At 42.5% G+C, this 23,488-nt stretch overlaps 1 protein-coding gene across 2 annotated transcripts in view; it reads left to right on the plus strand.

Moving 5' to 3' along the window:
• The window catches only part of LOC143289057 (F-box-like/WD repeat-containing protein TBL1X), a 133,788-nt gene that overhangs the window by 76,366 nt on the left and 33,934 nt on the right, over positions 1–23,488 (plus strand). For both annotated transcript variants that reach the window (XM_076597873.1, XM_076597874.1), the window contains exons 7-10: positions 1,968–2,031; positions 7,745–7,842; positions 11,286–11,346; positions 20,800–20,921. In XM_076597873.1, the coding sequence (XP_076453988.1) occupies positions 1,968–2,031; positions 7,745–7,842; positions 11,286–11,346; positions 20,800–20,921 (345 nt within the window). The remainder of the gene's footprint in view (positions 1–1,967; positions 2,032–7,744; positions 7,843–11,285; positions 11,347–20,799; positions 20,922–23,488) is intronic.

Raw genomic sequence — 23,488 nt, forward strand, 5'->3', positions numbered from 1 at the left:
CAGTATTTCACAGGAAAATATTTGCTGTTCTAACATTCAAGTCACCAGAAAGAAGAATGTTGACATTACCATTTGATAACTTATCGATTAAAACATTCTCAAGACAAATAATGCCAGTTTCAATTCCAGCAAAGGTATGATACAGTGAGTTAACAGGTGGTGGAATGTATGCACAAACATAGACCATATTTTTGTCTAAACCAAACAAAGTTTTATCAGTTAGATAGCATGAAATGTTGTCATGGTCACATTAAGTTCGGACACAAAAGTCAAAAGCTCATTCTTAATTAAACACACCACTCCTGCAGATCTCCTCCCCTGCCATGTTAACTTAACCACTGGTTTACAGAACACAGAATGGTTGGGGAACAAACGGGAAGCCAGGTACTCTACATATGTTTGCATGATACAAACGAAATCAAAAGAATCGATATACGATACAAAATGATTACTTCCAAGTTTGGATAAAAGACCACTCTTCCAAGACCACCGACATTCCAGTGAAGAAAGGAAAATGAATACAAATTACCCCTCTTCTCTCTCACTCGCATTCATTGTCTTTCACAACCTGTTCATTGTCACACACATTCTCATCATTCATGACATCTTCATAACTGTCATCACGACTCTTGCTTTTTCCGTCTGTGTATTTTTCAGTTTCTAAACCATAAGGCAGTGTGGATTGTGGGGATGTTTCAGAGTGATCAGTTGCACAAGTTTTACGGAACCTTGTGTCACAGCTGTTTGCACTGTGATTTTTACACAATGACAGTGACACTGTGTTAACTGCACATGTCGGTTTTTTCTTAACATTTTGTCCCTGTATTGAATCAAACTTGTCTACCTATAACCTCATAGTAGGAGAATTTTTCTTTACATTATTATGGTTTACCTCTGTTTTAAAAGGCTGACCAAACTCCTATTCTAATTCCCATAACTGATCTTCCTCATCCAGGATATATTTTTAGCCCTTGATGAAGAGATGATCGAAAACCATAGTCGCCCTTTTGTTTTGATCTCATGCAGCTTTAAGGTGTGGTCCTAGCTTTTTTTGAATGTCATGGACTCTTTCGAGCATAATCCTCCCCAATAAATACTGAGCTGCCTTTTAGTTTCTTTTTGGCTTTCATAATTTCTTCTTTGTCTTTGAAAAATGTACATCTACCTATGATTGGTGAGTTTTGTTTATTGCTCAGGTGATGTAACCTGTAAAATTTGACAGTCTATGAGATACGGACACAGACATTGTTTATTGCCATTGATAATACTATCCTTTGGCAAGGGGTGCAATGTTTGAACAAAAGAGTAATGGCTGTTTTCAGAGGAACTGACACATTGCTAAGAGTAAAAAGAAAATCAACGACAAACAACAACAACAACAGCAAAATCATAAAATACAACATATTGCTAAGATGAAACGTGTTTCCTCCCTATTTCCAACTTCATCTGCCTCGGTCTTCACATGGCCTTTATCATTTACTGGCATTGACAGTGTATTTGTAGTTCTTTTTATCACAACACATTCCTCTGTGTGAAATTTGGGCTGCTATCCCCAGGGAGAGCGCATCGCTACACTACAGCACCACCCTTTTTTTGTGTTTGTTTTCTACAGAATTTTGCCAGGACCAACCTTTTTGTTGCTGTGGGTTCTTTTATGTGCGTTAAGTGCATGCTGCACACAGGACCTTGGTTTATCGTCTCATCCAAATGACTAGCATCCAGACCACCACTCAAGGTCTAGTGAAGGGGGAGAAAACATTGGCGGCTGAGCCGTGATTCAAACCAGCGCGCTCAAATTCTCTCGCTTCCTAGGCGGACGCATTACCTCTAGGCTATCACTCCACATAACTGTGTTGTGTGATTTGCTTGTAATTCGTCTGTTCTGTTCTTGCTTTCCACCCTCTCTTGCTTTTCTGACTTTTAACTTGTCTGATAAGCAAATCGCATTGGTTGTCGGTCTGTTTCAGTGTGATGGCACGTTGCTGGCTACAGGATCATATGATGGTTATGCACGCTTATGGAACACAGATGGTTGGTGCTTTCAATACTTTTTCCTACTTGTGGAGAGAGAGATATGTATATATAGTATGTGTCTATCTATGTGGATGTGTGGGGGGTATTTGCAGCTAGCAGGGTTGTCTTAGTGATCTATGTGAACATATTTACATAGGTGAGGATAGGCGCTATATAAGTGTCTGTATCAATCAATCAGTATTTAAACATGTATATTTTATTTAGATTTTAAGCGATTATCTCTACACAGCTGATTTGCATAGGATGGTTGTGTGTGTACATTTGTTGTAGTTGTGCATACTCATGCATGTCGGTGAAGGTTTTTCAATGTTTTGTATTTGTGTGGAATTATAACATAAGATGATCATTGTTTCGTGCACTGGGATTGCCCACACCACTGCATGCTAGAGTGTGTCAGGTAAGATCACCTCAGAAGGCAGCAGGTAAAAATGGAATTCATGTGGAATTAACTGGAAAGTAAACATTATAGAGAGACTGGGAGTATGATATGTATGGAAGTGCAGGGAAAGGTGGGGGTGTTTGTTACACAGAGACAGAGATTCAGCTGCACGGGTTCCTTTGGTGATCTTGCTTCGCCAGGCTGGATGGTCAAAGCAAGCATCTCCCATGTGTTGATGTCAATGCCAAGGTTTTTGAGGGACGCTTTGAGGCAGTCTTTGTTGTGTTTCTTCTACCCTCCAACTGAGCGCTTGCCCTGGCACAGTTCTCCGTACAGCAGCTGCTTAGGCAGTCGACTGTCTGCCATATATCCAGCTCACGTGGCTTGGGCTTTCTGCAGGAGGGTGTAGACGCTGTTGAGGCCATCTTGTTGCAGGACTTCCATGTTGGGGATGTGGTCCTGGGTCCTGCCACCTGATGTGGAGGAGTCAACGAAGACAGCTCAGGTGTAAGCGGTTGAGCTGTTTGGTGTGTCTGCTGTACACAGTCCAGGTCTTGCTGGCGTAAAGAAGGGTCGTAAGGACCACTGCACAGTAGACCTTCAGCCTGGTGGTAGAGCTGAGTCCTCTCCACTCCCAGACGTTTTCATGTCTCAAGGAGTCTCCCAAAGGTGCTGGCTTTTGCAATCCTCTTGTTGACCTCAACGTCTATGTTCATTGCGCGATGGAGAGTGCTGACCAGGTAGGTGAAGTCATCGACTGCCTGAAGGTTCTTCCCTTCATCATGATGCATGGCTCCAGGAATGGCTTTCCTGGGGCAGGCTAGTACATAACTTCGGTCTTTTTGGTGCTGATGGTGAGACCGAAGTTGTTGGAGACTTCTGAGAAGCAGTCCAAGAAGTCTCATGACAGTCTCTTTCACCTTTGTAACAGCCTGCAGGCACCTGAGGTTGAACAACCTGCCGTCATTCCTGTACATGACATGGATTCCTTCTTCACTGTTATGGAAGGCATCTGTCAGCATGGCAGAGAATACCATACTGAACAGAGAATACCATACTGAACAGAGTTGGGGCAAGAACGCAGCCTTGTTTGATGCAGGTTGTCACTGAGAAGGCCTCTGACTCGCTCCATCATCCAGAACTTTCACCATCATGCCGTCGTGGAACTGCCAGACAATTGTGATGAACTTGCTGGGGCAGCCAAACTTCTCCATAATCTTCCACAAGCGTTCTCTGCTCACCATACTAAAAGCCTTGGTCAGATCGACAAATCATGTTATGAAGAGTTTGCTGTGTTGCTCTTGGCATTTTTCTTGGAGTTTTTGCACAGCAAAAATCATGTCCACAGTCCCACGTTCAGCACGGAAGCTGCACTGGCTTTCTGGGAGGAGACCTTGCTCAAGATTCTGGAGAAGGCGGTGGAGCAGGACACGGGCCAGAATCTTCCCAGCAATTGACCAGAGTGAGATGCCTCAGTGGTTGTCACAAGACTGGTTGTTGCCTTTTCTTTTGCAAATGTGAACCATGCTGGCATCTTACAGCTGTTGCAGGATCTATCCCTTGTTCCACACGGACTGGAAGAAATTAGTCAGCTTTTGCATCATGGCAGGGCCTCCTGCTTTGTATACCTCAGCAGGGATTTCATCGGATCCTGGCGCTATGCCACAGGAGAGATGCTTCACTGCCTTACTGACTTCATTTTCTGTGGGGAGGGTGTCAAGGTCCTCATTAATCTCTGCCTGGGGTAGGTGAGCAATGGCCTCGCCCTTGATGTAGGATGGTTGAGGACGTTGTTGAAGTGCTCAGCCCACTGCTCCAGAATCTGTTTCTTCTCTGTCAGCAGCATCTGCATTGAGGAGTGGTGAGGACCCGGAGGACTGGGGTCTGTATACAGCCTTAAGCGCATCATAACTTTGTGTCGTGGCTGTCTGCATAGCCCTGGATTTCCTCCACCTTCTTGCTGAACCAGCTTTCCTGCATCTTGCGATGTTTCTTCTGCACCTTGCTTTTTGCGTTAGCAAGGACATCTTCCTTAGCTTGTGACGTGGGGTTGTTATGATGCGCTCTGAACAGTTGATATTTCTCTGTTATCAGTGCCTCTGTTTCTTCTTCATTCTCATCGAACCAGTCTTGGCTTCTGCGGGTTGCTGGTCCGAGATATTTGAAAGCAGTGGTGTAGACAGTGTCTCTGAAGGCCATCCACTGTTCCTCAACGCTGGTCGCGTCTTCCTGTGGTGTGTCTGGCAGTCTGCCTTCAAGGTCATCGGTGAATTCTGCAACCTTGCTGCTTTTCAGCTTAGAGACATTCAGCCTCTTTGCAGTCTTCTGACCTCAGGGTCTTCTCATGGGTAGAATGCAAAGACTGAACTTGGACACAGTGAGGCGGTGGTTGGTCCAGCAGTCGGCACCACACATGGTCCTTGTCACTCTGACGTCCAGCCTGTCCCTCTTCCTGGTGATGATGTTGTCTGTAAGATGTCAGTGCCTGGAGGGTGGGTGCATCCATGACATCTTGCGGGTGGGTAAGCGCAACAGGGTATTGGTGATGACCAGGTCATGTGTGGCACACATCTTTAGGAGCAGAAGGCCATTGCTGTTACACTTGCCAGTGTCATGTCTTCCAATGATCCCTTCCCAGGTTTGGTAGTCTGACCCTACTCTGGCATTGAAGTCCCCGAGAACAATGAGCTTTTCTGACTGTGGGACTGCTGAAATGAGGGCGTCACGTTCTTCATAGAAGTTGTCTTTAATATCGTCTGGATTGGTCATGGTGGGAGCGTAGGCACTAATCACTGTTGCATTCTTGTTTGAGAGTGGGAGCTGAATTGTCATCAGGCAGTCGTTGATACCCTCTGGAAGCTTGGTGAGTTTACAGGCGAGGTGAGATTTGATGGCAAATCCCACGCCTGCTTCTCGTCGTTCAGTGCCGCTGCGACCACTCCAGAAGAACGTGTATCCACCACTGAGAGCTGCTATGTCCTCATTGCAGCGAGCTATCTCTTTTTGGCAACCAGTGCAGTTCTCTCTGGTCTGACTGCCTTGATGTTATCCGGCAGAGTTCTCACGTTCCATGTGCCAAGGTTGAGCAACATCACTTTCTTCTTCTTTGTTGTAGGTCGACCTCTATGAGGGATCCCCACCAGCTGCAGTAAGCTGGCCAGGGAGAAGTGAAGCAGGCTATGTTTGAGGCTTCTTTTCTAGGCCCTTCCTTCATAGAGGTGAGCAGAGCGATCTTAAAGAGGGCTGCTCAGACACCCAGGAGGGCTGCCAAACTCAACTGCTGTTTTTGGTCCAGTAGAGAGCAACCCTATGCCCTGGGCCGCCTGTGTGCAGGGTTGTGACTACAGCTTCCAGTGTATCCGCACCTGCTGCTTCGCCACTCTCCCATTGCCACAGGACTTGAGGTGCTGTGCGGCGTAATTTGAAGTCATGACTTGCACTTGACTTGGATTGAAGCGAGGGAGAGTTGTGCAGGTCGTCAGCCTCACTCTCTCGTCCCAGCCTATCTGGACCCAGTGGCAAGACATAGTCAAGACGGCTGGAGGTATGTCAGGATGCAGTGGATGGCCAGCAGTGATGTATGTGTCTCACTGCACCTTCTTAGTGTTCCACAGCACATTGCTGAGAATCGCTTTTCTGCCCGTTGAACCAATGAGGGTTTCTTCCGAGCAGTCCGCCAAATCCAGGCTTTACACTCTTGGTAGACAAGCTCTAAATGCTGTGGGTCCACGGCAGTTCTTGCGGTGTGCTGGTGTCTCCCTACCTATTGTTGGGCATCCCGATCTGCTTTTTCAGCCATTGGGAGATGTCTCCTCTTCCGCCTGCTCTGCCATTGGGATGACCTCTTTGTATTTGACCCATACATGGGGGCTGGTTCATGAGGACCAGGGTGTACCCACACACTGGTGGGCCATGCACTCCACATGTCATGTATAGGGGGCCAGCAACCGCCTCCCTTTTTGACTGGTTATCCCACCACCCACCTGTTGCACCTGTAGCAAAACTCAGGGAGGACATGAACCTATTTGCTACAGACACATTTGTGTAGGACACCATGTAAGCAAAGCCTGCTGGCAGGCCAGACAAAGGTCCATACCACAGAGGAACATACTGCTGGCAGGCCAGACAAAGGTCCCTACCACAGAGGAACATACGCTTGGAAAGTCAAAGGCTTGGTTTTCGCTTCTCTTTCCTTTGATGAGCAGGACGTTGAGGCACCAGACCTCATTGCCCCCCACACCCCCACACCTTTTTTTTTGCGTTATACACTATATCATATTATTGTTACTTTGGTAATATTGAGCACTTGCTCACTGTAAAAGACATGCTCATTGACTGCTGGGATATGCACGACATCAGAAACAGACATTACATGGCAGATTCTCTGAAGGCTGTTCCGTGATGTCCCTCAGTGGACACTTATGAGCTTCTTGAAAGAAGTGAACATTTTTCATCTGATTTGAATGTCTTAACTTAAGGAGGATTAAAAAAAAAAAAAAAAAAATCTGGTGAAAAAAAATTGAAACAGTGATTTTTTTATTTTATTATTATACTTTTTTGCCCATGACTTGAAGTAGATGCTAATGTGGCGATAGCCTTTAGATGGCCTTAGTGGTTGGCGAGGCTGTAAGCACCATAATTTCGAATTTTGAGTGTTGGAAGGCACTACATAAATTTCCATTACTATCGTTATTATTATAATTATTTGTATGCGCTTGATGTATATATATATATATATATATTGAAACACACACACACACACACACACACACACATGTATATATGTGTGTGCGTATTTCAATATCTCTATATGTGTGATGATGTGTGTTTCTGTCAACTGTAACTTGGATGGATGCTGACTGAATCTTTACCCTCATTTTCTTACCAAGCTCACTTAAACTATTATGAAAAGAAAGTTTGTTTATTTTAAGGACACAGTTAAAGTAAGCATGTTCTGTTTGAAGTTAACTTTTTTTGTGATAGCTTGTTTGATGTCTCATGTTCAGGTTTAACATCATGACCAACAGATAGCTTGTTTGATGTCTCATGTTCAGGTTCAACATGGCCAACAGGGGTAACCATCCCAGAAAGACAAAGGGAAGGGGACCTATCCTTACACCCCTTTGATAATGATGATAGTCATAATAATGATAACGATAATGATGCTTTAAGGCAGGGTTCAAACTCACAATTGTTTAGTCATAATAATGATGATAATAATAATGATAATGATGCTTTAAGGCAGTGTTCAAACTCACAATTTTTTAGATACAAGCTTGGTTGGCACTCCCTTGATAGAAAGTGAGCACCCTGTATTTTCTTATTTTCCAGGTCGGCTCTCCAACACATTGGGTCAACACAAAGGCCCTATCTTTGCTCTGAAGTGGAACAAGCGAGGAAATTACATCCTGAGTGCAGGGGTAGATAAGGTAAGCAGATGGTTTACTATACGCTGTTTGGTCTTTCTTCTTCTTATGTGACTATAAACTGACAGGCATATGATGAGTTGAAAATGTTTTTATTGGCCAGTGGATTGTCACAGCTGATTTTGATTTACTTTTAGTTATATCTTATTTTCAGAACTGTAAGCACCCTTGGTTTCCTACTACTCCAACACCACCCCATTCCCCTGAACTGGCTTTGCATGTGTGAGGAATGAGAGGGGAAAGGGAGTGGGGAAGAGAGAGAGTGGTCATCAGTTGTTTATGTAATTTGAGGGCTTCTTTTCAAATTATTTTTCTTTATGCACTGTGAATGCAGGGACTAAACCTGATGAAACCAAAAGGTATATGACGTCAAAGACCAACAAGAGTTGAATTATGCAGAGAGCAAAGGTCGACACCTAAAACAAGTTATAAGTGCCAAATCCATCATGCATCAGCTGATTAGAAATTTGTGTGCCAGTCTGTTACAAAGAAGCCTGTTTGGTCACTTGACAGGAATTTGTGTCATGGTAGCAAAATTGCAGAAAATCAAATTCTATGTAGAGGCACCTTGCTCTGCAGTGGCAGAGTCATTGTTTGCATTCTAACATTGTAGATCTGGTGATGAATTGTAATATTACATTATCTATTTTTCTTTTCCCTGGTGTGAAAGATGTGCACCAGGCTGTTACCTTCATCGTCCAAAGGAATTCAGCCAGTGCAAAACACAGAAGCAAGGCTCGCTGTAAGGCTTGCCTTAACACAGCCCATTCAGGGAACTCCACAAGCCTCCTGTCCAGGAATGTATCATTTACAATTTGCTTTTCATTGTATTTAAATACCAAACAGAAAATCTCTTAAACTTGCCTGACCTTCACTGTCAAAACCCTTCTCGCCCACTGAGATCTGCTTCAAGATATCTGATTGATGTATCCAGGCCACCAAACATTGGAACAGAGCAATATGGTTAGCAAGTCTTCAAATCCATTGCTCCCTTAACTGGAATTTGATGCTTGAGAACATTAGAAAAACGGCATCTCTGAATTTTTTTTCCAAAAAAGCTGTAAAAACACATTAATTTCAAAGTTAGTTGAAGTGATGCACAATTGGATCTTGTAGATGTGTGTGTGCATGTAATTGTGTTTTGCGGTCTCATTGTGTGTGTGGGTGGCACTGTGAACCTGACCTTAATGTGAACATTTTTATGCGCTGTATGTAAATGAAGTTCATTTCATTTCATTTATTTATCCCTGTAAATTATGTGACATTTGCCTTATTAAACTGTTTATCATCCATGAAACACATGCTGTTTATTTTTCGTTAACCACTCGAGTGCCCTAGGACGGAAATTTCTGTTCCCTTCCAGTGTGCAAAATAGTGTCCCACAACAGAAATATCCATGCACATCATTGTAAGAATTTTCCTGTCACAAAATCATTCAATTCAAGTGAAATTGTCATAAATGAATAGTGTGTTTATTTTCCATTCAGAAAAGTGTAAGTTATATACTTTCTTTCAATAATTTACACACTAGACCTTCTTTTTTTTTCTAATTACCCTCTATGACCAAAAACCCCTTGGCAAATAGGTATCACTGAGCGTAAAATAGGCTTGGCACTGAAAGGTAAAAATTATCAAAATGATATGCATGGGTTTCTGTCACAACTAAAAGGCCTCATGTCATTTTAAACATTAATATTACATGACATGGCCAGGGCAAATGAGTGTGATATCTTCCTTTCTGTGATGATTTTTTCTGAGTCAAAAAAGATTGCACTGTTCTTGCAGCCTGGCTAAAATTTTGTTTTTTGCATGGCATTGGTTCTGCTTATCATGATCACCATTTTCTGTGTCTAAAGGGAGAATATCCTTTTCAAATTCACAACTAACCAGAATGTGTTCATGTAGTGTTTTTCTTTCACAAAGATTAAGTTTTAACCAAATTGCATACTAGTAAACGTAAAGGAAACATTTTTTTCCATAATGCATAATCTTGTTTTTCAATAAATCAGGAATACCTTACAGTGACACAACCCTGTGTTGTTTTTGCCATTAGTGAGCTGCAATAGTTAAAGCAACAATTCAGGATTTCTGTCAAACCACATTACTGTAAAGTTTGGTCTATTGAGCGCACTGGTATATAAGCCGCACACACTAAATTTTGGAAAGAATTGAACTTTATACATACATAAGCCGCACCAGCTTATAAGCCGCACTTATTTCCGGTACCGGAACACATATTGATACTACAGAAAAGCTGTCGATACTGCAGGTTATGAAATAAACACAAGCGGGAACAACCCAAAGAAAAGCAAGCGAAAATACTGCTAGTGCCACAAAAAAATAATGAATAAACAACGAAAATAAGATCCATAATTTAGGGATAGTCACATTTATTCAACGTCATCCTGCTCATTGAATCCACTAAAATCTTCGTCTTCAGTGTCCGAGTTGAAGAGAACCAGCACAGCTTCCTCTGCCATCTTGTCATTGACTTCAGCCTCTCTTTCATTTCATGAACATGAAAGTGGCGGTCGCTGCTGGTTCGTCGCTTGCACTGTCGTCTGCTAGGTTGATCGCCTTCAATTTGAAGGCTGCATCATAGGCATAACGTCGCGTTTTCGGCATGATGAGGGTGTATGCTTGAGCAGAGTAGAACTGAATGCTGATCTGAAGGCTTTAATGTGTGCGGATTTGATTTATAAAACGTGAACAGTTAGCACACTATCCTGAAGCTCATCCAAAAATTCATGGACAGGAATAATGATTTTGGTGAGTTGAAGGGCAGCTAAGAATAGACGAGAACGTGACACTCCAGGGATCGTTAAAATCCGCAAATAAGCCGCATCATTGTATAAGCCGTAGAGGTTGAAGCTGGGGTAAAAAGTCGTGGCTGATAGACCGAACTTTACGGTAGTTTTTACATGTGTATCCTGTCACTTTTTACAAATGAAATATGCAAAAGACTCCACACCTTTATATTTCTATGGGAAAACGTGTGTGCAACACACACAAACAGAAATTCAGATCAGCAAGAGAACAATTTTGCAGGACCTGTCTAATGTTTTAACAACATACATCAGGATATATTTGGGCAGTGTAGAATAAGGCTGAACTAGAAGATAAAGTGAAATGATCGCTTTGTCCATTTTGTTTTATTTAAAGAAAACAACACCACAAATTTTTTTTTTAATTTTCAAAAACCACTAGTATAATGCTATGGTTCAAATGATTGGTGTGTGTGTGTGTGTTTTATTGCTTGTAATTTTGAATATAGCTTTTGCAAGCTAGGCAGTTCTCAGTATAATTTTTTTTTTTTAAAGCAACAACAAGAAAACCCACCTCCCCAAAATGTATTCTCTGTCTTTTTGATTTGATAGCAGTATAGAAAAGAATCAGTTTTCAAGAAATATGTAATTGTCAGCCATGTTTTTGTTGTGTGTACACAGACCACCATCATCTGGGACGCCAGTTCAGGGAACTGTACGCAGCAGTTTGCCTTCCATTCAGGTATCAATCATCTGTTACTTTAGGCAGTTTGCCTTCCATTCAGGTATCAGTCATCTGTTACCTTAGGCAGTTTGCCTTCCATTCAGGCATCAATCATCAGTTAGATTAGGTATGCCTAACTCCGAATGATCCAATTGAAGCAACCAGCTCAACGTGTGTACCGTAAAGATAACATGTCGTACGATAGTCAAACGTAGTTCTCTTGTGTTTGAATGCTTTCTCCGACTGGTTGCACCAGGAAAAGTTTGTCTGCTCATTCTTTTCAATGTTTTGTCGACGTTTGAAAAAGCAGGGGTGCTTGAGGGTAAATGCGAATGGGCAATTCTAATTGCGAACGAACGATGGCTTTGGGTACATGTAGACAATTAAAACAGAAGCAGGTCTTTAACTCATTAGACAAAGCGTATTATTGGAACATCATACTGGACTGTTGTATTGTTAGTTTTGATCACACATGCACACAAACAGACATTTAAACTCATAAACCCTACACTGCACACAAGCACACCCTTTTGAGAGTGCTCAGTAACTGTGCAGCATGGTTCGCAAATAGACTCGCATCAAAATATCCTATGGTCTAATTGCAAACGACACTATTTTGCAGATTACTGTCAAAACTGATGTTCTGATCTGTCACCAATATGCTTTCTTAAATTCTCTCAGCACTGGTACTGTGCATTAAACATATCCGATCGAATCAACTATTTTAAACTGTGTCAAAGTTCAAGTCCTACAACTTGCTTCCTTTAATTTTAGGATTTTTGGAGCACTACGTAACCTTGGTCAACGGTGGTGCGCAAATAGAAGAAAGAGCGCTGAAATAGCTGATGTTTGACTGGTTCTTGGAAATGGATATTCATTAAGGTGTCAGAAAAAGGTCGAAGCAGATATCAAATTGTGAATGCTTCAGAGTGGGGTGGTATACAAATTGTTTCCAATTACACACTGTTCGCAGTTACCCATACCTACCCAATCATCTGTTACCTTTAGTAGTTTGCCTTCCTTTCAGGTATCAATCAACTGTTACCTTTAGTAGTGTGCCTTCCATTCAGGTATCAATCACATTCAGGTATCAATCAACTGTTACCTTTAGTAGTGTGCCTTCCTTTGTGGTATCAATCATCTGTTACCTTTAGTAGTTTGCCTTCCATTCAGGTATCAGTCATCTGTTACCTTTAGTAGTGTGCCTTCCATTCAGGTATCAATCATCTGTTACCTTTGGTAGTTTGCCTTCCATTCAGGTATCAATCATCTGTTACCTTAAGTAGTTTGCCTTCCATTCAGGTATCAATCATCTGTTACCTTTGGTAGTTTGCCTTCCATTCAGGTATCAATCATCTGTTACCTTTAGTAGTTTGCCTTCCATTCAGGTATCAATCATCTGTTACCTTTAGTAGTTTGCCTTCCATTCAGGTATCAATCATCTGTTACCTTTAGTAGTTTGCCTTCCATTCAGGTATCAATCATCTGTTACCTTTAGTAGTTTACCTTCCATTCAGGTATCAATCATCTGTTACCTTTAGTAGTTTACCTTCCATTCAGGTATCAATCATCTGTTACCTTAAGTAGTTTACCTGTTTACATTCCTTTCAGGTATCAGTCATCTGTTACCTTTAACTCTGACATCAGTAGTTGTTTTTTTCTAAAGTCTGATAGCTGTACATGTTTGTCTGAGGTGTATTATGCCGCATTTAAGTTGTTCACATATTGTATTGTATTTTGGTTGTTGTTTTTTTCTTGTCTGTACCCTGGCTTGAAACATATATGTGTTTTTTTGTTGTTTTTTTCATGCCGATTTCATACCCAATTGAGCAAATGAGAAATTTGTTTATTCATCAGTGTTAAATGTGATAACATTTTGTAACAGAGTAGTGTTACTGCTCTGCCCATTGTTTGATAATTTGATATTCAGATTTAACTTGGATCTATGTTTAGTCATAATGCTGTAAGTTGAGCACAGCTTGACCCAAGTGTTGATGTGTGTTTGGTCATTATGCTGTAAGTTGAGCACAGCTTGACCCAAGTGTTGATGTCTGTTTGGTCATTATGCTGTAAGTTGAGCACAGCTTGACCCAAGTGTTGATGTCTGTTTGGTCATTATGCTGTAAGTTGAGCACAGCTTGACCCAAGTGTTGATGTGTGTTTGGTCATTATGCTGTAAGTTGAGCACAGCTTGACTCAAGTGTTGATGTGTGTTTGGTCATTATGCTGTAAGTTGAGCACAGCTTGACCCAAGTGTTGATGTCTGTTTGGTCATTATGCTGTAAGTTGAGCACAGCTTGACCCAAGTGTTGGTGTCTGTTTGGTCATTATGCTGTAAGTTGAGCACAGCTTGACCCAAGTGTTGATGTCTGTTTGGTCATTATGCTGTAAGTTGAGCACAGCTTGACTCAAGTGTTGATGTGTGTTTGGTCATTATGCTGTAAGTTGAGCACAGCTTGACCCAAGTGTTGATGTCTGTTTGGTCATTATGCTGTAAGTTGAGCACAGCTTGACCCAAGTGTTGATGTGTGTTTGGTCATTATGCTGTAAGTTGAGCACAGCTTGACCCAAGTGTTGATGTCTGTTTGGTCATTATGCTGTAAGTTGAGCACAGCTTGACCCAAGTGTTGATGTCTGTTTGGTCATTATGCTGTAAGTTGAGCACAGCTTGACCCAAGTGTTGATGTCTGTTTGGTCATTATGCTGTAAGTTGAGCACAGCTTGACCCAAGTGTTGATGTCTGTTTGGTCATTATGCTGGAAGTTGAGCACAGCTTGACCCAAGTGTTGGTGTGTGTTTGGTCATTATGCTGTAAGTTGAGCACAGCTTGACCCAAGTGTTGATGTGTGTTTGGTCATTATGCTGGAAGTTGAGCACAGCTTGACTCAAGTGTTGATGTGTGTTTGGTCATTATGCTGTAAGTTGAGCACAGCTTGACCCAAGTGTTGATGTCTGTTTGGTCATTATGCTGTAAGTTGAGCACAGCTTGACCCAAGTGTTGATGTGTGTTTGGTCATTATGCTGTAAGTTGAGCACAGCTTGACCCAAGTGTTGATGTCTGTTTGGTCATTGTGCTCTGAACTGAGCATAGGATGACCCAAGTGAGGAAGGCAGATTGTTTCTGTGAGAACTGAATACATGAGACCATGCTACTGCTGTTAGGGTACAGCTGAGGTGGTCATTAGAATCACCTGAACTATCAAGAGTCAGAGATTCTTAGTTGGTCAGGTGGACATGGTTATTGAAACAAATCCATGGTATGAAGCAGTCTGTCACAGTGTGTATCCAGCACAAAAAGTCTGGTACCTTCACTTCCCCTGTATATATTAACAGCAATACAAATACAGCTGAACACATGACCAGTGGCATTCACTGAAGTTGAAGTTTTGCAAAAAAACACAACACCCATTTTGTTCCATTCCCTATTTTCACTTTTGAAAATGAAATACATATTTTCATAAAAAGAAAGAAAAAGGTTTTTTTCTTTCTTGTGATGAATGTATCTATTTTATATATGAACAAGTATTGTGAAATTGGAACTATTAGCCGCAAATTTCCCCCTCAACTATGACCCCTGTGGCTGACCCCTGTGGTTAAAGTGATGTGGCTTGTTTGTGGATTTTTCCGATGTTGCGGGTTTTCCCTATGACCTGTTCACAACAAATCAAGTGTTGCCGTCAGTCTCCAGTCTTTTTTTGAATTTACATAAGTTTCAAAACTGGTTTTGACTTTGTGAAAGAAAAACTCACTGTAAAAGTGTGCTGGTGTTAATTGTTCACACATTTTTTCCCAAGGCTTTCAGAGGTAGGAAATGCCAATGGCCTAAGCTGGATGATGAACTTGAAGACTGGGTCAGCACACACACTGAGTGGATGGCTGAGCTGTTTTGGCTGTACAGATTCAACTGAAAGCAGAATTGATCACTAAAGAAAAGAAAATAGAAGAATTTCAAGGCAGGCAGTCATGGTGTCTCATATTTATGAAACACAAAGGCCCTTCTGTCAGAGCATGAATGACTCTCTGTCAACATCTCCCTCTTGACTTCAGAACTATACACAGGAAAAAATAGCAGAGAACTTCATTGCTCTACAGGACATGATTAATATGGATGAGATCCGTCTGACCTTTGACCTACCTCTCAGTCAGACTGTAAACAAAAAAGGCGATTCGTCCATCAATTTAAAAACAAACTGGCCACAAGGAAACCCATCTTACTTGCGTTCTGAGCTGCACAGCATTTGGAAAAAAAACTTCCCCCAATGATCTTATTCATATGCATTGTGTTGCCAGAGGAGAAGTTTCCAAAAGGAGTCGGTAAAGTGAACAAGAAACTGGAAATATGAAACGCTAATGAAGGCATGGCTTACTTAGTGCAATGGCAAGCAACTGGGCGGATTCTTCCACCGAAATAAGGCCATGTTGGTTTTGGACAGTATGAGGGCCCACATTACTGATAGTGTAAAGGAAGCACTTAGATGGAATAACTCCATCCCAGCAGTGATCCCAGGTGGTATGACCAAATGTGATGCAGCATGCAGTAACCCGGCTTAAGTCGCAATTTATCACTTTGGACATATCTGTTCTTTTAAATAGTTTAAAAATCACATATTAACATACAAAAAACAGAACTGGCCAGTCTGTTATAGTTTTTTTCTTTCGTTTTTTTCAAAGTTGGTGTACCCCAAAAGAAGAAATTTCATAATTTCTCTCTGTACTCAGAAGTCAAGAATGGCAAGTGGAGGAATGACTTAATGCCATTAGAGAGCTGTCAAGGGTGACAGTGAATGTTCAAATTAGAGACAAAGGCAGCATTTGTGTTTGAACAAAAAATATTTCCCATAATGCTGATGAATCTTTTGAACTTTGGCTTTAGATACCAGATCAAAATAATGTTTACTTTCTGCAGTCATTAAGTGTGTTGCTACATCATCAGCTGACATGATTTCAGAAAAGCCTGGAGTCAAATGCTCAGAGCATTGCAACTTAAGTGACAAATGTGTGCAGCAATACCAACAGTGTATGCACCTAAAAACAGGCTTTTTTTTTTTTGCTAAAATACTTACCAACAGCTGAGATAAGACTTCAAAGATGCAGAATTTGTAAAAATCTTGATTTTCATTATTTTGATTCTAATGACGTGTTTTGTGCATAGATATAAAAAAAATTTAAAAAAATTAAAAAGCTGGCTGCGACTTTAACCAGGTTTTCATGTGCTGCAGCACAAATACCTTCAGCTTCTTGATATCAGTGTTAATCGTGCTTTCAAAATGGTACTGCATGTCGAATGGGAAACATGAATGACCAGTGGTGATAAATCTTTTACCAAAACTGGACGTTTGCAAAAGCAAGCTTCGCTGTGGTCTGTCAGTTTATTTTGACAGTGTGGGGAAAAGTAAAACAATCTACGATCACCAACGGCTTTTTGCAAAGCTGGACTCATGTGTAGCTGAATTCGCAATCTCCAGCCAGCAAGACTTGGATTCATGCGACAGTGAAAATGAGGCCGGTGTCAATGATGCAGCCGTGGCAGAAGGAGCTGTGCTTCTGTTGTTCAACTCTGAAGACAAAGGTTTTAGTAGCTTTAGTGGAGATGATGATAATGACAAATAAATGTGACTACATTTCTCTGTGTGTGTGTGTGTGTACATAACTATTTTATATGCATGACAGACTCTGTGTTTATCATTATAGGAACTATGCAATATACATGACAGACACACTCATGACTGTATGTATGCATGTGGCAATGTAGGTAACTGTGTTGTGTACATGACAGTGTGTTTGGCAATGTAGGTAACTGTGTAGTGTACATGACAGACAGTGTGTGTGGCAGTGTAGGTAACTGCAGTGTACATGACAGACAGTGTGTGTGGCAGTGTAGGTAACTGTGCAGTGTACATGACAGTGTGTGTGACAGTGTAGGTAACTGTGCAGTATACATGACAGTGTGTGTGACAGTGCAGGTAACTATGCAGTGTACATGATAGACAGTGTGTGTGACAGTGTAGGTAACTGTGCAGTATACATGACAGTGTGTGTGACAGTGCAGGTAACTGTGCAGTGTACATGATAGACAGTGTGTGTGACAGTGCAGTATACATGATAGACAGTGTGTGTGACAGTGCAGGTAACTATGCAGTGTACATGATAGACAGTGTGTGTGACAGTGCAGGTAACTATGCAGTGTACATGACAGACAGTGTGTGTTGCAGTGTAGGTAACTGTACAGTGTACATGACAGCAGTGTGTGTGACAGTGTAGGTAACTGTGCAGTGTACGTGACAGTGTGTGACAGTGTAGGTAACTGTGCAGTGTACATGACAGTGTGTGTGACAGTGTAGGTAACTGTGCAGTGTACATGACAGTGTGTGACAGTGTAGGTAACTATGCAGTGTACATGACAGACAGTGTGTGACAGTGTAGGTAACTGCAGTATACATGACAGACAGTGTGTGTGACAGTGTAGGTAACTGCAGTGTACATGACAGTGTGTGTGGCAGTGTAGGTAACTGTGCAGTGTACATGACAGACAGTGTGTGTGACAGTGTAGGTAACTGTGCAGTGTACATGACAGACAGTGTGACAGTGTAGGTAACTGTGCAGTATATATGACAGACAGTGTGTGTGACAGTGTAGGTATCTGTGCAGTGTACATGACAGTGTGTGTGACAGTGTAGGTAACTGTGCAGTGTACATGACAGACTGTGTGACAGTGTAGGTAACTGTGCAATGTACATGACAGACAGTGTGTGGTACAGTGTAGGTAACTGTGCAGTGTACATGTGTGTGACAGTGTAGGTAACTATGCAGTGTACATGACAGACTGTGACAGTGTAGGTAACTATGACAGTGTGTGGTACAGTGTAGGTAACTGTCCAGTGTACATGTGTGTGACAGTGTAGGTAACTATGCAGTGTACATGACAGTGTGTGGTACAGTGTAGGTAAGTATGCAGTGTACATGACAGTGTGTGGTACAGTGTAGGTAACTATGCAGTGTACATGACAGACAGTGTGTGTGACAGTGTAGGTAACTATGCAGTGTACATGACAGACAGTGTGTGTGACAGTGTAGGTAACTATGCAGTGTACATGACAGACAGTGTGTGTGACAGTGTAGGTAACTGTGCAGTGTACATGACAGATAGTGTGTGTGACAGTGTAGGTAACTGTGCAGTGTACATGACAGACAGTGTGTGTGACAGTGTAGGTAACTATGCAGTGTACATGACAGACAGTGTAGGTAACTGTGCAGTGTACATGACAGACAGTGTGTGTGACAATGTAGGTAACTGTGCAGTGTACATGACAGTGTGTGACAGTGTAGGTAACTGCAGTGTACATGACAGACAGTGTGTTGTACAGTGTAGGTAACTGCAGTGTACATGACAGACAGTGTGTGACAGTGTAGGTAACTGCAGTGTACATGACAGTGTGTGTGACAGTGTAGGTAACTATGCAGTGTACATGACAGTGTGTGACAGTGTAGGTAACTGTACAGTGAACATGACAGACAGTGTGTGTTACAGTGTAGGTAACTATGCAGTGTACATGACAGTGTGTGTGACAGTGTATGTAACTGTGCAGTGTACATGACAGACTGTGTGACAGTGTAGGTAACTATGCAGTGTACATGACAGACAGTGTGTGTTACAGTGTAGGTAACTATGCAGTGTACATGACAGACAGTGTGTGTGACAGTGTAGGTAACTGTGCTGTGTACATGACAGACAGTGTGTGTGACAGTGTAGGTAACTATGCAGTGTACATGACAGTGTGTGTGACAGTGTAGGTAACTGTGCAGTGTACATGACAGACTGTGTGTGACAGTGTAGGTAACTGTGCAATGTACATGACAGACAGTGTGTGTGACAGTGTAGGTAACTATGCAGTGTACATGACAGACAGTGTGTGTGACAGCGTAGGTAACTGTGCAGTGTACATGACAGACAGTGTGTGCGACAGTGTAGGTAACTGCAGTGTACATGACAGACAGTGTGTGTGACAGTGTAGGTAACTGTGCAGTGTACATGACAGACAGTGTGACAGTGTAGGTAACTGTGCAGTGTACATGACAGACAGTGTGACAGTGTAGGTAACTGTGCAGTGTACATGACAGACAGTGTGACAGTGTAGGTAACTGTGCAGTATACATGACAGTGTGTGACAGTGTAGGTAACTGTGCAGTGTACATGACAGACAGTGTTTGTGACAGTGTAGGTAACTGTGCAGTGTACATGACAGACAGTGTAACAGTGTAGGTAACTGTGCAGTGTACATGACAGACAGTGTGTGTGACAGTGTAGGTAACTGTGCAGTGTACATGACAGACAGTGTGACAGTGTAGGTAACTATGCAGTGTACATGACAGACAGTGTGTGTGACAGTGTAGGTAACTGTGCAGTGTACATGACAGACAGTGTGCGTGACAGTGTAGGTAACTGTGCAGTGTACATGACAGACAGTGTTTGTGACAGTGTAGGTAACTGTGCAGTGTACATGACAGACAGTGTAACAGTGTAGGTAACTGTGCAGTGTACATGACAGACAGTGTGTGTGACAGTGTAGGTAACTGTGCAGTGTACATGACAGACAGTGTGACAGTGTAGGTAACTATGCAGTGTACATGACAGACAGTGTGTGTGACAGTGTAGGTAACTGTGCAGTGTACATGACAGACAGTGTGTGTGACAGTGTAGGTAACTGTGCAGTGTACATGACAGACAGTGTGACAGTGTAGGTAACTATGCAGTGTACATGACAGACAGTGTGCGTGACAGTGTAGTTAACTGTGAAGTGTACATGACAGACAGTGTGTGTGACAGTGTAGGTAACTGTGCAGTGTACATGACAGACAGTGTGTGTGACAGTGTAGGTAACTGTGCAGTGTACATGACAGACAGTGTTTGTGACAGTGTAGGTAACTGTGCAGTGTACATGACAGACAGTGTAACAGTGTAGGTAACTGTGCAGTGTACATGACAGACAGTGTTTGTGACAGTGTAGGTAACTGTGCAGTGTACATGACAGACAGTGTAACAGTGTAGGTAACTGTGCAGTGTACATGACAGACAGTGTGTGTGACAGTGTAGGTAACTGTGCAGTGTACATGACAGACAGTGTGACAGTGTAGGTAACTATGCAGTGTACATGACAGACAGTGTGTGTGACAGTGTAGGTAACTGTGCAGTGTACATGACAGACAGTGTGCGTGACAGTGTAGGTAACTGTGAAGTGTACATGACAGACAGTGTGACAGTGTAGGTAACTATGCAGTGTACATGACAGACAGTGTGCGTGACAGTGTAGGTAACTGTGAAGTGTACATGACAGACAGTGTAGGTAACTGTGAAGTGTACATGACAGACAGTGTGCGTGACAGTGTAGGTAACTGTGAAGTGTACATGACAGACAGTGTGCGTGACAGTGTAGGTAACTGTGAAGTGTACATGACAGACAGTGTGTGTGACAGCGCCAGCACTGGATGTGGACTGGCAGAACAACACCAGCTTTGCCTCCTGCTCTACAGATCAGTGCATACATGTTTGTCGCCTGGGCATGGATCGACCCTGCAAGACATTCCAAGGACACACAGTGAGTGCACAAGGGCATACAGATAGTTCACTGCTTTTTGGCATGGAAGCCTCTGAAGGACACAGAGCACATGTTAATTGAATAACCAGGGCTGGGTTACAGAGCCATTTATGCAGCTCTAAGTTTGCTTAGCATTTTGAAAGTCAGTGGTAGAAATCCTGTAGGTTCTCCTTGTACCTGGCCCATAGTAATTCCTTCTGACTTTCCTCCAGTGCATTGAAGAGCAAACAAGTACCTTTACCCTTGGTCAGATAAAGTTACACAACTTAAAACCATTGCCATGTAGTGCTTCCCATCAGCATGTATGTACACGTATACAGAATTAAAGAAGAAGCTCAAAGTCTGTTCATATAAATTTCACTTGATATGGACATACAACAACAGTTATGGAAGAAATGTGTAAATGCAAGTAGCATTTATTCAAGACAGGACATGTCCTTTAGTCTGGAACATGCCACACACAGAAAGACGGGTGAGGCATTGACAGTGTGGTTTCTTTGACAGGCAAAAAAGAAAGCAATTTGAGTTGACATGGATCATCATATTTCGAAACAATCTGTGATCTTTGAAGATCTGTTTGTAAACTTTTGTGTAGGTGTGTCAGGATAGTTCCTGTACTTTTTTTTTTTTTTTTTTTTTTTTTTTTTTTTCGCTGCCCCATCATCTGCACCATTTCAGTGGCATTACTCCCACGCCGCTCATTTAGATTCCCCCATACACGGCCACACCCGGGTTCGTCCGTCGCAGTTCCAGCGTCAGCAGTCCACAGGGAACCATCGATGTTAGGTCGCCCGGAGGCCACACACCAGAGGAGACCCTGCACTGCTGCTGAGTCACTTCGGTGGTGTTCAGTGGTGCCTGTTCTGTTTTAACGTACTTAGGACACCACCTACTAAGCCCCCTACTAACGACAATAATGGCTTAGTCGCGGAGCCAGACTGAGTGAGCGTCTCTCCCAGAGTGGAGACCGCCACCACGTCCCTCAAACAACAGCCCCCCATGAATCCGACGACATTGACAGGACTCACCCCAAGCACGGAAGTGGAGGGGTATCGAAACTGAGGTCACCATGAGAGCAGGGCATGAAAGGTCACAGACTGGGACTATTTTGTTTATACTGATGACGATGAATGAGAAGGAGGATGACGATGATGATGACGATGTTGCTGTGGAGGTCCATTTTGGTTTGGGACTGCGTGACAAGGCTGTACACTACGCTTCCTGTCATAATGATATCCCGGCGTTAACCAGGCCCGAGAGATACAGACACTTGCAGTGTTGGTCAGGTAATTAGAGCAGCACACCCAAAGACGCATCCTTGAAGTGGATGACACTCGACTGTGTGGTCCCAGTCTCCCCATTTAAGCCCACAGCACACTCAACTCTGGGTAGGAGCCGGCCACGGGCCGAAAAACCCACCTCCGCTGGGATTCGAACCCGCGTCCTCCCAGCCGTCAGTCCGCGACGCTAACCACTTCGCCACGGCGGCTGGTTCCTGTACTTATTGTCAGTTGATTCTGGTCAGTTGGTGCAGATGTGCAACACTCAAGAACTGAAGTAATCAAAGGGCAGTTCGTTATTGGGCCAGAAATTATGTTCACATATTTGTTTACCTGTACAGTTTTTGAGTAAGTTGTACTGTCTTGACTTGGAGTGCTGAAGTACACAAAAATAGATTTGATTATGATTGGTGGAAAACAACAAGACAGCACTGTTTTGGCTAGCCAGTGGATAGATTTGTCAATGAAAGAATGTTCTGGTTCCACAACAAATTGCAGAAAAGACTGAACCAGTTCACCCTACACACTGAGCTGAACATTTCCGTGTTTACCTTTGTTGGGATCCCACCTAGAATGTTTTGTCAGCACAGTTTTGATGCTGTTGCTGCTTACATCTCAGTCAGTTCTCTTGATCAAAAGTGAACAGTTCATTGCTGGGGTCCACCTGTTGGTGTTGATGTCACCACTGAGAGCTTTGTGTGGTGTGCTCAAGAGGGCAGTGACTTGAACAGATAATGTCTGCCTGTGCCCATCTCTCTATCCACCAACCAACCCCACCTCACCCTTCCGCTCAAACTGACAGAGCAGTCAAAATCACTGCCGCTCTGTCTCGCTCATTCCTTGACATTAACTGCAGTGGGTTTTTTTTTCTCTCTCTCTGTCTGCCGTTAACTTCTGTCTTTTTTGCATAGATAAGTGGAAACTGAAATGCTTTTTTTTTTAAACTGTCCTATGTCGACCAAATTAAGAGAACAGCACTTCCCTCAGAAATATTATGACAGTCCATCAAGTTTTAAGCTTTCTTTTCTTCTTGCTTCTAACCATAGACCCACATTACTGCACCAGCTGTCTAAATTTGTAAGGCATTCCAGATCTGTAACACTTAAGAATTGTTCTTCGTAAATTATCAAAAGTGACAAAAGGCAATCCTTGCTGATGGTAGTTCTGAAAAAGCCTTCCTTTTTTAAATTTCTGTGTCCACTTTTATATTATGTATATTATATATGTATGCTAATGAATATTTTGTGTGTGCTCATCCATTGAAGTGGGTCCTTGGTCTATTCAGTA

The sequence above is a fragment of the Babylonia areolata genome, chromosome 13 (genome assembly GCF_041734735.1).
Source record: "Babylonia areolata isolate BAREFJ2019XMU chromosome 13, ASM4173473v1, whole genome shotgun sequence".
NCBI lineage: Eukaryota > Metazoa > Mollusca > Gastropoda > Neogastropoda > Buccinidae > Babylonia > Babylonia areolata.